Source organism: Pristis pectinata, chromosome 3 (assembly GCF_009764475.1).
Source record: "Pristis pectinata isolate sPriPec2 chromosome 3, sPriPec2.1.pri, whole genome shotgun sequence".
Classification (NCBI taxonomy): Eukaryota; Metazoa; Chordata; class Chondrichthyes; order Rhinopristiformes; family Pristidae; genus Pristis; species Pristis pectinata.
Window position 1 is genome coordinate 134,347,305 of NC_067407.1, and position 13,194 is coordinate 134,360,498.

At 40.5% G+C, this 13,194-nt stretch overlaps 1 protein-coding gene across 1 annotated transcript in view; it reads left to right on the forward strand.

The window, feature by feature from the left end:
- Positions 1 to 13,194, forward strand: part of LOC127568024 (WD repeat-containing protein 27-like) — a 373,338-nt gene that overhangs the window by 160,340 nt on the left and 199,804 nt on the right. The window contains exon 9 of the mRNA XM_052011271.1: positions 12,285 to 12,387. Coding sequence (XP_051867231.1) covers positions 12,285 to 12,387 — 103 coding nt within the window. The remainder of the gene's footprint in view (positions 1 to 12,284; positions 12,388 to 13,194) is intronic.

Below are 13,194 nucleotides of genomic sequence, written 5' to 3' on the forward strand. Positions count from 1 at the left end.
TCTGGGCTGGCAGCTGTCTGAAGAAGGACTAGTCTACTGACTCAAAGCAGTCACGTAGAAGCTCATCTATTTCCTCAGACCAGCACTGTACGACTTTCTGTACTATATCCCCTCTCTTCAGGTTCTGTTTGTATGCAGGGAGAAGGAGCATAGCCTCGTGGTCTCGACAACATACTGTGCCACCTAATAGTGCAATCTGCAAAACTAGTTACATAGCTCTATATTTCTTCATACCAGTCATTGATATGTACTGTGGAAAGCCGAGGCTCAAGTGTAGATCTCCTGGGGAAGAACACTTGTCTCATCCTATCATTCAGAGAATGTTTCTTGCTTTCTGATTCTTGTTATCCAACCAATTACTAACCCATAGACTGGCACCAACTACAAAAAGATGAATATTTTAAATCTCGTGTGTCTTCAAAATTATTTCAGAATTATGTTTTATAAAGTAATGAAATAACTTGTTAGTAACAGCTGGAAACCAGCTAATTTCATTAAACTCTTTGCTCAACTCTTCAGTGTTTTTTTTTAAACAGGTTGAAATGCAGAGCCAAAAATACAAGACAATTGATACTGTCTGGCACAGAAACTTTTTATTTTTTGGTGATTGTTGTTACAGTTTTGGAAAAAATAAGCTATTCTCAGCCAGTAATGCTATGGGCAGGCTTGGCGAGAGATCATCGAGTTAATGCAGCATTGCGAGGAAACAATGACTCATTTTTCTTTTACCAGCTTCGTGGGTTCTTGCTGTATGCCAGGCTTGCAAATTTCAAAGAAAGAACTAATTTCTTTTGAAGCTGTCAGCTGCAGTTCACATGAACTTCTTGTCCTGGGGAAGATGATGTTCACAGCACGCGATTCAGTGGCTGTTTTGTTTGAAGCTATGCTATTTCTGCTTGAGATTTGTGAGCAGCTTTATGCATGTAACATGATTATTAATAAATTATATATGTAATTTTAACGCACTGTACAAAATGAGTATTTTCAGAGGTTTTGACTGCATTTGTTTGGTACCATTAGTGAAGAAAACTTACCAATGTGTTCTTAGAGAGAAGGAAAGATAGAATGAAAAGCAGGCATTGCACGGTGCTTTCAGCAGGCTGACCTCTCAATTCTGTAATCTGGAATTAAATACAGGCTAGACTGATGGGATGAAGTTCTCTTCTGTTTGCTTGATGCAAGTGGTTGTGTTTGGGAAGGCGTAATCCATGGACCTGACAGTAATTGACATCTGTACTCGGAGAAACCACAAAAGGTTGTGCAGCAAATAGGAAAATATAACTTACTGATGTAGCAAAGTTAGAGCAGAATCAAGGCAGGTTTGCTCTGCATCTGACCATGCTGTGCCTAGTTGGGGAGTATTTGACCCTGGGTGCTGAAAGTAGGGAGAGTTCCATTCCCCATATATTTTAACCTAACTGAGCCCAAGTATTTTTGATGAGAGCTTGGTTGTGGGGTTCACAAGTTTCCTTTCAGTCTTTCTTAGCCGGAACTTTGGCTGAAAGTGGGCATAGAATATAGAGAGGGAAGAGAGGGAATATAGAGAGTCTTTCCAGTGACCAGTTGGAAGAAATTTGTCTTCTGCAAGCTTCTAGAGTCACTCTTGTTTTCTACACCTGCTCTCTGGTTCCATCTCAGATTAGTTTTCCCTACAGTTTTGCTGTGTTTCTCTTTATCCTTAACAAGGTCTTACTTCATTTTTCACAATGCAGTGTTCACAGCTGAGTATGACCCAGCTCAATGCATTGTAAATCTTTCAACAAGATTTTCCTCTTAATTTTACAGCACTGCCATATCGGATGAACTACAGAAACCATGTTGTGACTCCTCAGGGATCTGGGATATTGACTTTTTCCCCTCACCCCTCACCCAACGTTATTAAACAAAAATGGGTTCAGCTGAGTTGAAATTCTACGAAGTAGCAAGGAAATTTAAATTCAGTCAGTTCCGGAATAGAAAAAAGTATCAGTAAATGTGACTGTGAAACTATTGGATTGTTGGGAAATCTCATCTATTTCACAAGTCTCCTTCGGTGAGGGAATCTACTGTCCTTATTTTTCTTGGCCAATATCTGACACCAGCCCCATTGCAACGTGGTTGACTCTTAAATGGCTTGTCAGTTTACTCAGTTCAAGAGCAATAAGTCAGGCATAATAAATACTGGTCTTGAGAGCACTTTCCACATCCCCAAAATGAACTTAACCATTGGAGACACAAGAGACTGCAGATGTTGGAATCTGGAGCAACAAACAATCTGCTGGAGGAACTCAGTGGGTCGAGCAGCATCTGTGGGAGGAAGGGAACTGTTGACATTTCGTGTCTTTCGACCAAAACATTGACAATTGCTTTCGTCCCACAGACATTGCTCGACCCGCTGAGTTCCTCCAGCAGATTGTTGCTCCAGATTCCAGCATCTGTAGTCTCTTGTGTCTGCTTATTTCCCTCCAGCAGCTGTTTCCAACTATCCACCCTCCCCTCCCCCCACCTCGCTCCATCTGTCTCTCACTTTTTTTTCCTCTCTCTCTGTCTGCTTCCATTGATCATTCACCTGCCACTGTCTCCCATCTCCCCTCTCCACCAAAGTCCTGATCGCTGGTTTCGACCCAAAGTACCATCAATTCACAGATTGTTTATTGTTGAATTTAACCATTGTTGCATTACTGTTTGTGTGAATTTGCTATACACAAATTTCCTGCAACTTCCCTACCTTACAACTGTGACAGGACTTCAAATATTACTTTAGTGATCGTGAAGCATTTTGGGACATCCTGACAGGAATGTGAAAGATGCTATGGAAATGCACATCTTTCTTTTCTTTGCTGTATCATCAGATATCAAAATCTCAGGCCATTTACCATGACTGCAGTCATGACTGCTACTTCATAACCCCAACTGCTTCACCACTTTTTTGCACAGGGCCAGAACCTATTCAGGATGGACATACAGTAGTCACACTTGAGTAGAACAGCAACTTTCACAGAAGTAGGCATTCATGTAGTGGGAATCCTAATAGCTCTAAATTTAAATTCAGTGTATCAGATGGTCAGATTATCAGATGGTCAGATTATCTTATGCTCATTTTGACCTGATTTGCCTGGTCTGTACCCTTTGATCTTCTTGAACTCAGGCCATAAAGCCTGTTAACAATGCCCAGGTTGTAGTCAGGAAGAAGAATATAAATACTTAGTGACCAGATGCAGTTCTGCACTGGAACAACCACTGCATTGTTGCTTTATTTTAGAATGAGAACAGACTACAAATGAGATTACAAGAGGAAGTGCCTAAGCAGTCATCTTTGTTTTTGCCCTATTTCTTTTCTCTTAAAAGCATTGAATTCTGCTGATTTCCAGTCACACTGAGATCATCTCACTGGCAAACTACATAAGTGCCCATTCTACACTTTTGCTCCTGAATAGTGCCTGTTGGCATGGATTTGATGCTGCTTACTTCACACGGATATAAAACTTGACCTTAACGCTGTCTCACCCTACAATTAAAACCAGCATTTGTACATTGTGGAGCAGGATGTTGACATGATCCTTCTCTAACCAGTGTTAATGAGTCCCATTATTCATGACAATTGACTGGGTACTGTCTTAAATCCTTTCAAAGATCAATTTATACGCACCAAGAAAAATATATCATTGAAATCTTAGTAATGAGTATTTGATTCACTTTGCCTTGCTTGACTGATACCTTATTGGATAAACACTTTAAGGCCCTGATGATTTTAAATCAGCCTACCAACCAGTTTTATTAGTGTTGTTTTAAATTATTACCCCATTGCCTGATCAAAGTTTATACTGTAGAGTATCCAAATATAACATATCTCTTTATTCAGTTAAAAACAACCCTGTTTTTGCACTAAAGATGCGTATTGGCAGATGGACAGATATGACAAATTTCTCCAGAACCACAGTCAACTGTTGCAACTGAGTTACAGGCATTCTCTTGGGTGGGGATCTCTATCACATCTGACTCATGGTAATCACAGATTTTATTTATTGTACATAAATTATTTCTTCAACTGGGGTTCCTTTGTAGTCTGTCCTTTTTAAAGTCAATGAAAGGATTGGCAGAAATTGTAATGTTGCTGTCATGATGTGGGAATGTGAATTTTACTTCTGCAAACCCTCTACCTACGCCATTTGCATAAATTGTCATGAATTTCCCAAACACAGCAATGCCATCAATTGTTCAAATTATTATATCACTGGTGCGGAATGCTGTACGTAACAGAGGCTGTCAAATTGCGACTTCATAATATTCATAAATTTGTCGCAAAAAACACTGCATTCATCCTCATTTGTACTTCAATATAATACAGTGAAAGACTTCTAGCCTCATTTTAACCAACTGTATACTTTCATAATATTTAAAAATAATTTGGTTATAAAGGGCTATCATAATTGATGAAATAGGAATGTCATTTTAAAATTTGTTTTGGTCTTTGTATGACAACCTCTAGCATTATAAATGGGTTTGTACCTCTGTTAATGGGAAAAGCATTTTTTTTACTCATTAAACTTCTCATATGATAATATTCCATGGCAAAACTTCAAGGCAAGTAGGCATTTTTGAAGAGCTTATTGCTATTAACAAACAAAAGCCTGATGTATTTAACATTATTTGACATTGGTAAGCAACTTGTATATCATGGCTTGGTGTGTTGTCCCATCCATGTGGGTTTGTTTCTATCATTCAGAACAATTAAAACTGATGAAGAAAGTAAGAGATCCATAATATCCCTCTCCTCAACAATGATGGAGCCCAGTACATGAGACAAATGATAAAACAAAAGGCATTTATAACCATCTTCAGCCAGAATTACTGAACAGTTGATACATCTCATGCCTCAGCCTAAGGTTTGCACCATCAGAATATCCAGTTTTCAGCCATTTGGTTCACTGCAGAGAGCACTGGATGCAAGGCAGTCTATGGGACCTGATAAAATCTGTCTGTAGAGCTGAAGTCGTGCTCTAGATTCAGCTGTACTTCCAGCTAAACTGTTCCCCTACAGTTACAACACTGGTATCCACTTCACAAAGTGGAAAATTGTCTAGATATGCCCTGATCACAAAAAGTAGGACAAATCTGTCCTTATTTCAAGCGATCCCCGTGTTAAGGCCATTGTGTTACAGAAATTAGCCCTCAAAGAATTCACAAATAACTACCCAAAAATTTGAGATGCAGAATAAGATTCACTCTCACAGAATGTGAAAAAAAAGCAAATAAGTCAACATGAAATTTATTTTTATTCAACCTGTGTTTCTTGACGTATGTGCAGATGATGCGGCTTTATGTCACAGAAAATTGTGATACGGGCTGTTTTCTAGGAACTCAGCCCCTCACTCCTCTGTAACGCGGGGGTCATGTGTATTTGTCATCCTGTTAGTCTACTCACATCTTATGTAAAATGACAGAAAGTGTGATCAGTAATGTTATCAACTAGCACGATCACAAATAACTGGCTCACTGATAGACCTTCTCAGTGACAGATCTCATCACATTCTTTTCAAACACAAAAGAGCTAAACTCCAGATTTGAGGTGGGGATTATTACATTTGATTTAAGGTTGACACATAACTGAGTATAGCATCAAAGAATCTTAATAAGGTTACAGTTATGGGAAAGTCCCTTCACTGGTTGGGGTCACAGTTAGCAAAAACAAAGATGGTTGTAGTAGTGGAAGTGAATGATTTCAGCCCTAGAATATCACTATAGGAGTTTGTCAGGCAGAGTCTGGGGCCCAACCATCTTCAGCTGTTCCATCAATGACTTTCCTTCCATCATAGGTCAGAAGTGGACACTGGCCACCATTGATTGAAAACTCACTTGGACCAGCCAGGTGAATACTGTAGCATCAAAAGAACAACTGCTCACCTCCTGACATTGCAATGAATCAGAATCAGGTTTATTTTCACTGACTTATATGTCATAAAATTTGTTGTTTTGCAGCAGCAGTAGAGTGCAGAGACATAACAAATTACTATAAATTACAAAATAAATAAATGGTGCAAAAGAAAAGGAATAATGAGGTAGTGTTCATGGGTTCATGGACCATTCAGAAATCTGATGGCGGAGGGGAAGGAGCTGTTCCTGAATTGTTGAGTGTGGATCTTCAGGCTCCTGTACCTCCTCCCCAATGGTAGTAACAAGAAGAGGATATGTCCCAGATGGCGAGAGTCCTTGGTAATGGATGCTGCCTTATTGAGGCATGGCCTCTTGAAGATGACCTCAATAGTGGGGAGGGTTATGCCCGTGATGGAGCTGGCTGAGAATACAACCCTCTGCAGCTTCTTGTGATCCTGTGCATTGGAACCTCCATACCAGGCTATGATGCAACCGGTCAGAATGCTCTCCACCGTACATCTGTAGAAATTTGCAAGTCTTGGTGATATACCAAATCTCCTCAAACTCCTAATGAAGTAGAGCCACTGGTGTGCCTTCTACGTGACTGCATCAATGTGTTGGGCCCAGGATAGATCCTCCGAAATGTTGATGCTCAGGAACTGAAGCTACTCGCCCTTTCCACCGCTGACCCCTCAATGCATTTGCACCATGAACAAAGTACAAGCCCGTTTTGTCCAATTGAATTTAAATTCCTCAGCTGCCATGGTGGGATTTGAACTCGTGTTTCTGAATCATTAATTTGGGCCTTTGAGTATTAGTCTGATAACCTAACAACTATGTTCCTCTGTTCCACACCTCTGCATGTTTAGTTCTATTCACTTCCAAAAAAATGAATAATGGGCTGAAATACGCTTTAAATTTATTTAAGGATTTTGTATTTTTCAGTTATATTTAATTTAAGGAGATGGTCAACTGATTGAAGTTAGTTCTTACTGAGGAAACTCCACACATTGGCCCAGCCTTATCAAAACTATTGCATCAGAAGACTACATAACTGTTGCTAATTTTACAGAAGCGCAAAATGAGAAAGTGTCTTCAGCTCTCTGTAGCTCATTAAAAAAACCCCATGAACTCACTGTGACAGATAACTCCAAGGATTACACCTTTGTTCTCCTTTCTTTTCTGTGTATTAGTTACTTTCTGCATGAAGGAAATGTGTAAGTCCTAAATCTATCATTTGGCAGTTATTCTTGATATTATATATGCTTTAATATATTATTCTTGAATGTTATTATTCAAGAATAATATCTGCCAGATACTATTCTTGAATAATAACATTCAATAAAGTTCTTGAAATGGATGCTTTTTGATGAAACTAATGCATAATGTAAGGGAACAGATTCAGATTTAGATTAGTTTATTGTCATATACACCAGGGTGCAAGGAAATTCCTTGCTTGCATGAAGCTCACAGTGCAAACAGCATGTATGGTGGTAATAAATACAACAATCAATACAGCAACAAGTGCAAAAACACAGAATGGTGCAGAGTATGATAGTTCAAACTGAGGTCATGCAAAAAGAAATGCTGAAGTGAAAATAAGGGAAGAGATAGAATTAAGGGTTCGAGAAAGTGGCAGCACCACCTGGAAGGGGATCTGATAGGTGATTGGTTCAGAAATGTGATAGCAATAGGGAAGAAGCTGTTCTTCAGTCCGGTCACCTGAGAATTAAAAAGGTTTTTGCAATACCTTCAGTAGGACCCAAGATCTGACCAAGTTCCTCTACAATCAAGCTCAGCAGGCAATGTCACTTTAACCAGATACCTCCTGCCTTGATGGGCAGGTCTGGCCAACTTGTTGCACAGTATTGCTCATTCCCATCAAGGGCTGATGGGAAGGTGGAAATCCTGTCATTTAGATCAGGTGACATCCTGTTCAGTCTGTGCCATTGCCATTTGAACACTATCCTGCAAGAAAGAAAGCAGACTTGGATTTACAGTACGTAGCACTTTTTCTCTTTCAGGATGTTCCAAAACCTTCATAAGTGTGATTTTGAAATCTAGTCACTAATATAAAGTAGGAATTGCAACAGCCAGGGAATGCATAAAATCTCCAATTATAATTGTAATAATAATAATAATTTATATATAATGATATAATAATAAAAATATTAGTATAATAATAATCCAACTGAAAATAGCCAGGTAATCTGATTGAGGAAGAAACATTGGGCAGAACACTAAGAATGGAAAAATGAGATCTCACAGAGAGTGGACAGGGGCTCTTTTAATGTCTCATCTGAAAAGCAGCACCTCCAAAAATGCAGCACTCTCAATACTGCACTGGAGGGCCAGCCTAGACCTTTGTGCTTCAGTGTCTGGAAGGAGACTCAGAGGTGAGAGTGCTGCTAATTGAGCCACAGATGGTTATACAAAGTGTACAACCAGGAGCTTCTCCAGCAGACTATGGCAGCAGATTCTTGCCCAGCCAAAGTCTAAAAGGTCTTACGTGCTTCCCTAATTTAAGGAATTTCAATGCTACAGATAATGTTGGCCTAACACCGTGAGTGAGACCGCACTTAGAGTATTGTGTACAGTTTTGGTTGCCCTGTTACAGGAAAGATACCTTGAAACTGGAAAGAGTGCAGAGAAGATTTATGAGGATGCTGCTAGGACTCGAGCGCCTGAGTTATAGGGAGAGGTTGGGGAGGCTAAGACTTCATTCTTTCAAATGTTGGAGATTGAGGGGTGACCCTATAGAGGTATATAAAATCATGAGGGGCATAAGGAGGGTGAACTCACATGGTCTTTTTCCCAGGGAAGGGGAAATAAAAACTAGAGGGCATCAGTTTAAGGTGAGAGGTGAAAGATTTAAAAGGGATATGAGGGGCAACTTCTTCACGCAGAGGGTTGACCGTATATTGAATTAGCTGCCAAAGGAAGTGGTTGAGGGAGGTACAATAGCAACATGTAAAAGAACTTGGACAAGTACATGGATAGGAGGGGTTTAGAGGGCTATGGGCCAAATGCAGACAAATGGGACTAGCTAGGTGGGCACTATGGTTGGCATGGATGAATTGGGCAGAAGGGCCTATTTCCATGCTGTTATACTTTATGACTTTATAACACCTGCGGAAAGCACCTCACCAACTGCACTCACTACTGAGGCTGTGCACTACCTGACTTGTATTCACATCATATGATCATAGAAAATTTACAACACAGCAAAAGGCCATTCAGCTCCTTGTATCTGTGCTCATCAAAACAAGTCTAAAACTTAAGCCCACCTTCTAGCACTTGGTCCCGGGCTCTGCAGGTGACATCTGTGCACTTCATGAGCATGATAAGATTTCTACCTCTACCACTCTTTCAGGCAGTGAATTCCTGACCCCACCACACTCTGAAGAAAACATTTTTTCCTCATCCCTCCTCTAATCCTTCTAATCACTTACTTTATGCCCTCTGGTTTTTGATCCCTTGCTAAGGGAAATGGGTCCTTCCTATTTACTCTATATAGTCCCTAATAATTTGAAACACCTTAGTTTATTCTCCCCACAGTCTTTTCTGTTCCAAGGAAAACAATTCTATCTCATTCAATCTTTCCTCACGGCTGCAATTTTCCGGTCCTGGCCTCATTTTCTTAAAACTCCTCTGTAGCCTCTTCAATGTAATCACATCTTTAGATGAACATCTGAATCACTGATCTTGCTGAGTGAAAGCATGCAGGGACCAGTTCGGTAAGGCTGTGGCTCACTGAACAGGTGCCCTGGATGCTAAGTAGCTTCAAATGAGCCTGTGGTTGAGTAGCTGTGAGCATGGCGCTGTAGAAGGTGGGAGTATCTTCTGATTCAAAGAATTTGCAAAGTTTTCTGGAGGGATAAAAGTTTACTGAGTTGTAAAATCTGGTATTTAACAGATGAAGAATAGGACTAACTAGCTGGAGACTTGAGTTTTTGTTGTCGTACAGAGTGATCCCTCTATGCCATAGTGTTCCATGTTTATATGAATCAACATGGGCCAGAACAAACCCATCCATGTTGCAACCAAACAAACTTTGAAGTCATACCTTCATCTTTGTCAAACGACAAAACTGTCAAGTTTCTTGAATGGTTGAAATTATCCCTGATATATGAATGCATTGAAAAACAATTGAAGGTCAATTAAACAACTGGCGGCACGGTAGTGTATTGGTGGCCCTGTAGTGTAGCGGTTAGCGTAATGCTGTCTGTAAGGAGTTTGTATGTTCCCCCTGTGTCTGTGTGGGTTTCCTCTGGGTGCTCCGGTTTCCTCCCACATTCCAAAGATTTACAGGTTAGGAGCTGTGGGCATGCTATGTTGGCGCTGGAAGAGTGGCGACACTTGTGGGCTGCCCCCAGCACATTCTCAGTAATGCAAAAAGACTGTGTGTTTCAATGTACATGTGATTAATAAATAAATATCTTAATGCTATATCAATTGAACATTTTTAAAAATACTTAAATGTGTAGTGGTTGCTACCGCGAAATAAAACAAGACGCTAGTCGAAGGATTGTCAAACAAGAACTGGTTTATTTTCCCGCCTTGCGCGGGCCTTTTAAGGGAGACTGTTCCCACCCAATGCAACTGGCAATGACGTAAGTACTATGTCATCAAGTCTTTCCCGTGCGCGGGTTCTCCCCGTCGCTCGGGAAAGACGAGGCCCGCTGCCATCTTGGGCCTCGTCGCTCCGACGCCGCGCGACCCGACTCCCAAGCCGGTTTGCCTGACCGGACGGTGAGTCGCTACAAATGTTTTTTTTAGATTAAATCACCCAAAACGCTTAAACATTTTAAAATAATTAGGATAATTGAAGCAAATACAAAGAATTTAAAAAAATCTTAGTTGGAATTTTCCCCCTTGCACCCAGAGCATTTTTATGGAAGCACAGGTAGGTAGTACAATGCGTAAGACATTGGACCAAAATTAGATAGACAGCAATTGAATGGACTGGGACTGTTTTCCCAGTAGCAAAGGCTGAGGGGTGCCCTTATAGAGGTTCATAAAATTATAGAGGTTTATATAAAATTATGAGGGACAAAGATAGGGTAGATAGTCAACAGTTTTTTTTCCCCCAAGGTAGAGGAGTCTAAAACCAGAGAGCAGAGGTTTAAGGTGAGAGGGGAAAGATTTAAAGATCTGAGGGGCAAGTTTTTCACAGAGTGGTGGGTATATGGAACCTGTCATATACAGAGATGATAGAGGCAGGTACAATTACAACATTTAAAAAAACATTTGGACAGGTACAGGGATAAGAAAGGTTTTGAGGGATATGGGCCAAATACTGGCAAGTGAGATTAGCTTAGATATGCATCTTGGTTGGCATGGAAGAATTGAGCCAAAGGACCTGTTTCCATGCTGTATAACTGAAAGAGTCTATGAAAATATCCAGAGGCCTGAACATTGATCCAGAAATGTGGTTTTGAATCCCGCCATGGGAGCTGGGAAAATGAGTTCAAGAAATTAAGTCAGTCTGGAATAAAAAGCTAGCATTAGTAATGGTGATTAGCAAGACTGCCAATTGGGGTCACTTAGGGATGTACATTAAATTGCGGCCTTATTTCTCCAAAATTAGCGAAGGTGTTCGAGAATCTGCAAACAGATTTCCCCTTCCCGGAGAAACTCTGCATTTGTGCACTTGGAAAATTTCTGGAGGAACTTATCGAACAAGTTTGGGACTTGTGCATTTGCACAGATGTCCTGCATTCACGATAGATAAATGCTGTCACTAAAGAAACAGCAGGAGTGGACCATTTGTACCTGCTCTACCACTTATTAAAACAATGGTTCATCTTCTACCTCAGTCTCTTCCTGCACTAAAACCCGTATCCCTAGATTCCCTTAATATTTAAAATTTTTTGCCTGTCTTGAATATATTCAGTGACTGAGTCTTCACAATCTCATTGACAGAGAATTTCCTAGATTAATTGTTCTCTGGCTGAAGAAATTTCTTCTCATCCCAGTCCTGAGATAGCGATTTTCCCTGCAAATTCTGGCCTTTAACTTTAATTTCATTATTAATTTAGGTTATTTAGTATCTGTGCTTATAGTTCCTTGGTTTCACTCTTAAGGGGTATTTTGAAATAAGGTGAGGAGTGTTCAAAATGAATTGCCAGTCTCCAATTGAGTGGCTTCTAATGAGCCTGTGATTCAGCAGTGGTGAGCATGGCACTGTAGAAGGTGGGGGTACCTTCTGCTTCAAAGAATTTGCAAAGTATTCTAGAGGGATGAAAGATTGATGAGCTGTAAAATTTAGTATTTAGCAGATGAAGAAGGGGACTAACTGGATGGAGAGTTGATTGCTTGCTTTAAAAGAGCCAACACAGACTGGTCCCTCTGTGCCACGCCCTTCTATGTCAATATGAAATCAAAGGGAAGAAGATTTATCAAACTGACATAAAGTGATGTTCCTTCAGATCTGTGCGCCGATATGAAGGACATCTCAATCGTTGCCAACACTGTGGCATTGCCCTGAGTCCCTGTGGGAGATTTTTGGCTACAGGATCTGAAGATAAATGTGTAAGTACACTCTTTGTACAAGCCTAAAGGCTTTACATTGTGATGTTTTAGCGAAATATAAACTATAATTGTGTGAGCCATTGATTCAGAGATGTGCATTTACCCCCTTTTTCCTCCTTACCTTTGACCCATCCCTTGGTGGATCTGCTCTCCCCTCCTCCCCCTCACCTGCCTATCACTATCTCTTACCTGCATCTACCTATCACCACCCTGTGCCCACCCCACCTCCCCTCTTTTGTCCACCTATCACTGCTCTGCTTTTCCCTCCTATACATGGGCTTCCCCTTTTCCTATCTTCAGTCCTGAAGAAGGGTCCTGACCCGAAACATTGACCACCTGCTTTTCTCCACGGATGCTGCCTGGCCTGCTGAGTTCCTCCAGCATCATCATGTTTTTCATCTAGAATATTCCAGCATCTGCAGTCCTTTGTTTCTTTAAGAACCGAACAGATCATATAGCAAATTAAATGTATATAAGCCTAGCAAATAATGAAACACTTAGAGTTTGGTTTATATATAATGATCAAAATGTACCAGCAACAATTTCTAGAATTTAAATAAAAAGATAAATCCAAAAACTAATCCAAAGACACATGAGGATGGAGTGGTGATACCGCACCTGCTGATCCCCACTTTACTACCACTAATTCACTGAGGCATGACTCAAAGCACCAGCACTGGGCACATGGTGGTGCCATGGGGCTAAGGGGAACCAGATAATCTCAATCACGCTCTGTTTCCTGGAAGTCAAGCCATGCAGAATTGCTAGGCAGGGTAGTGTAGTGGTTAGCATAACGCTATTACAACG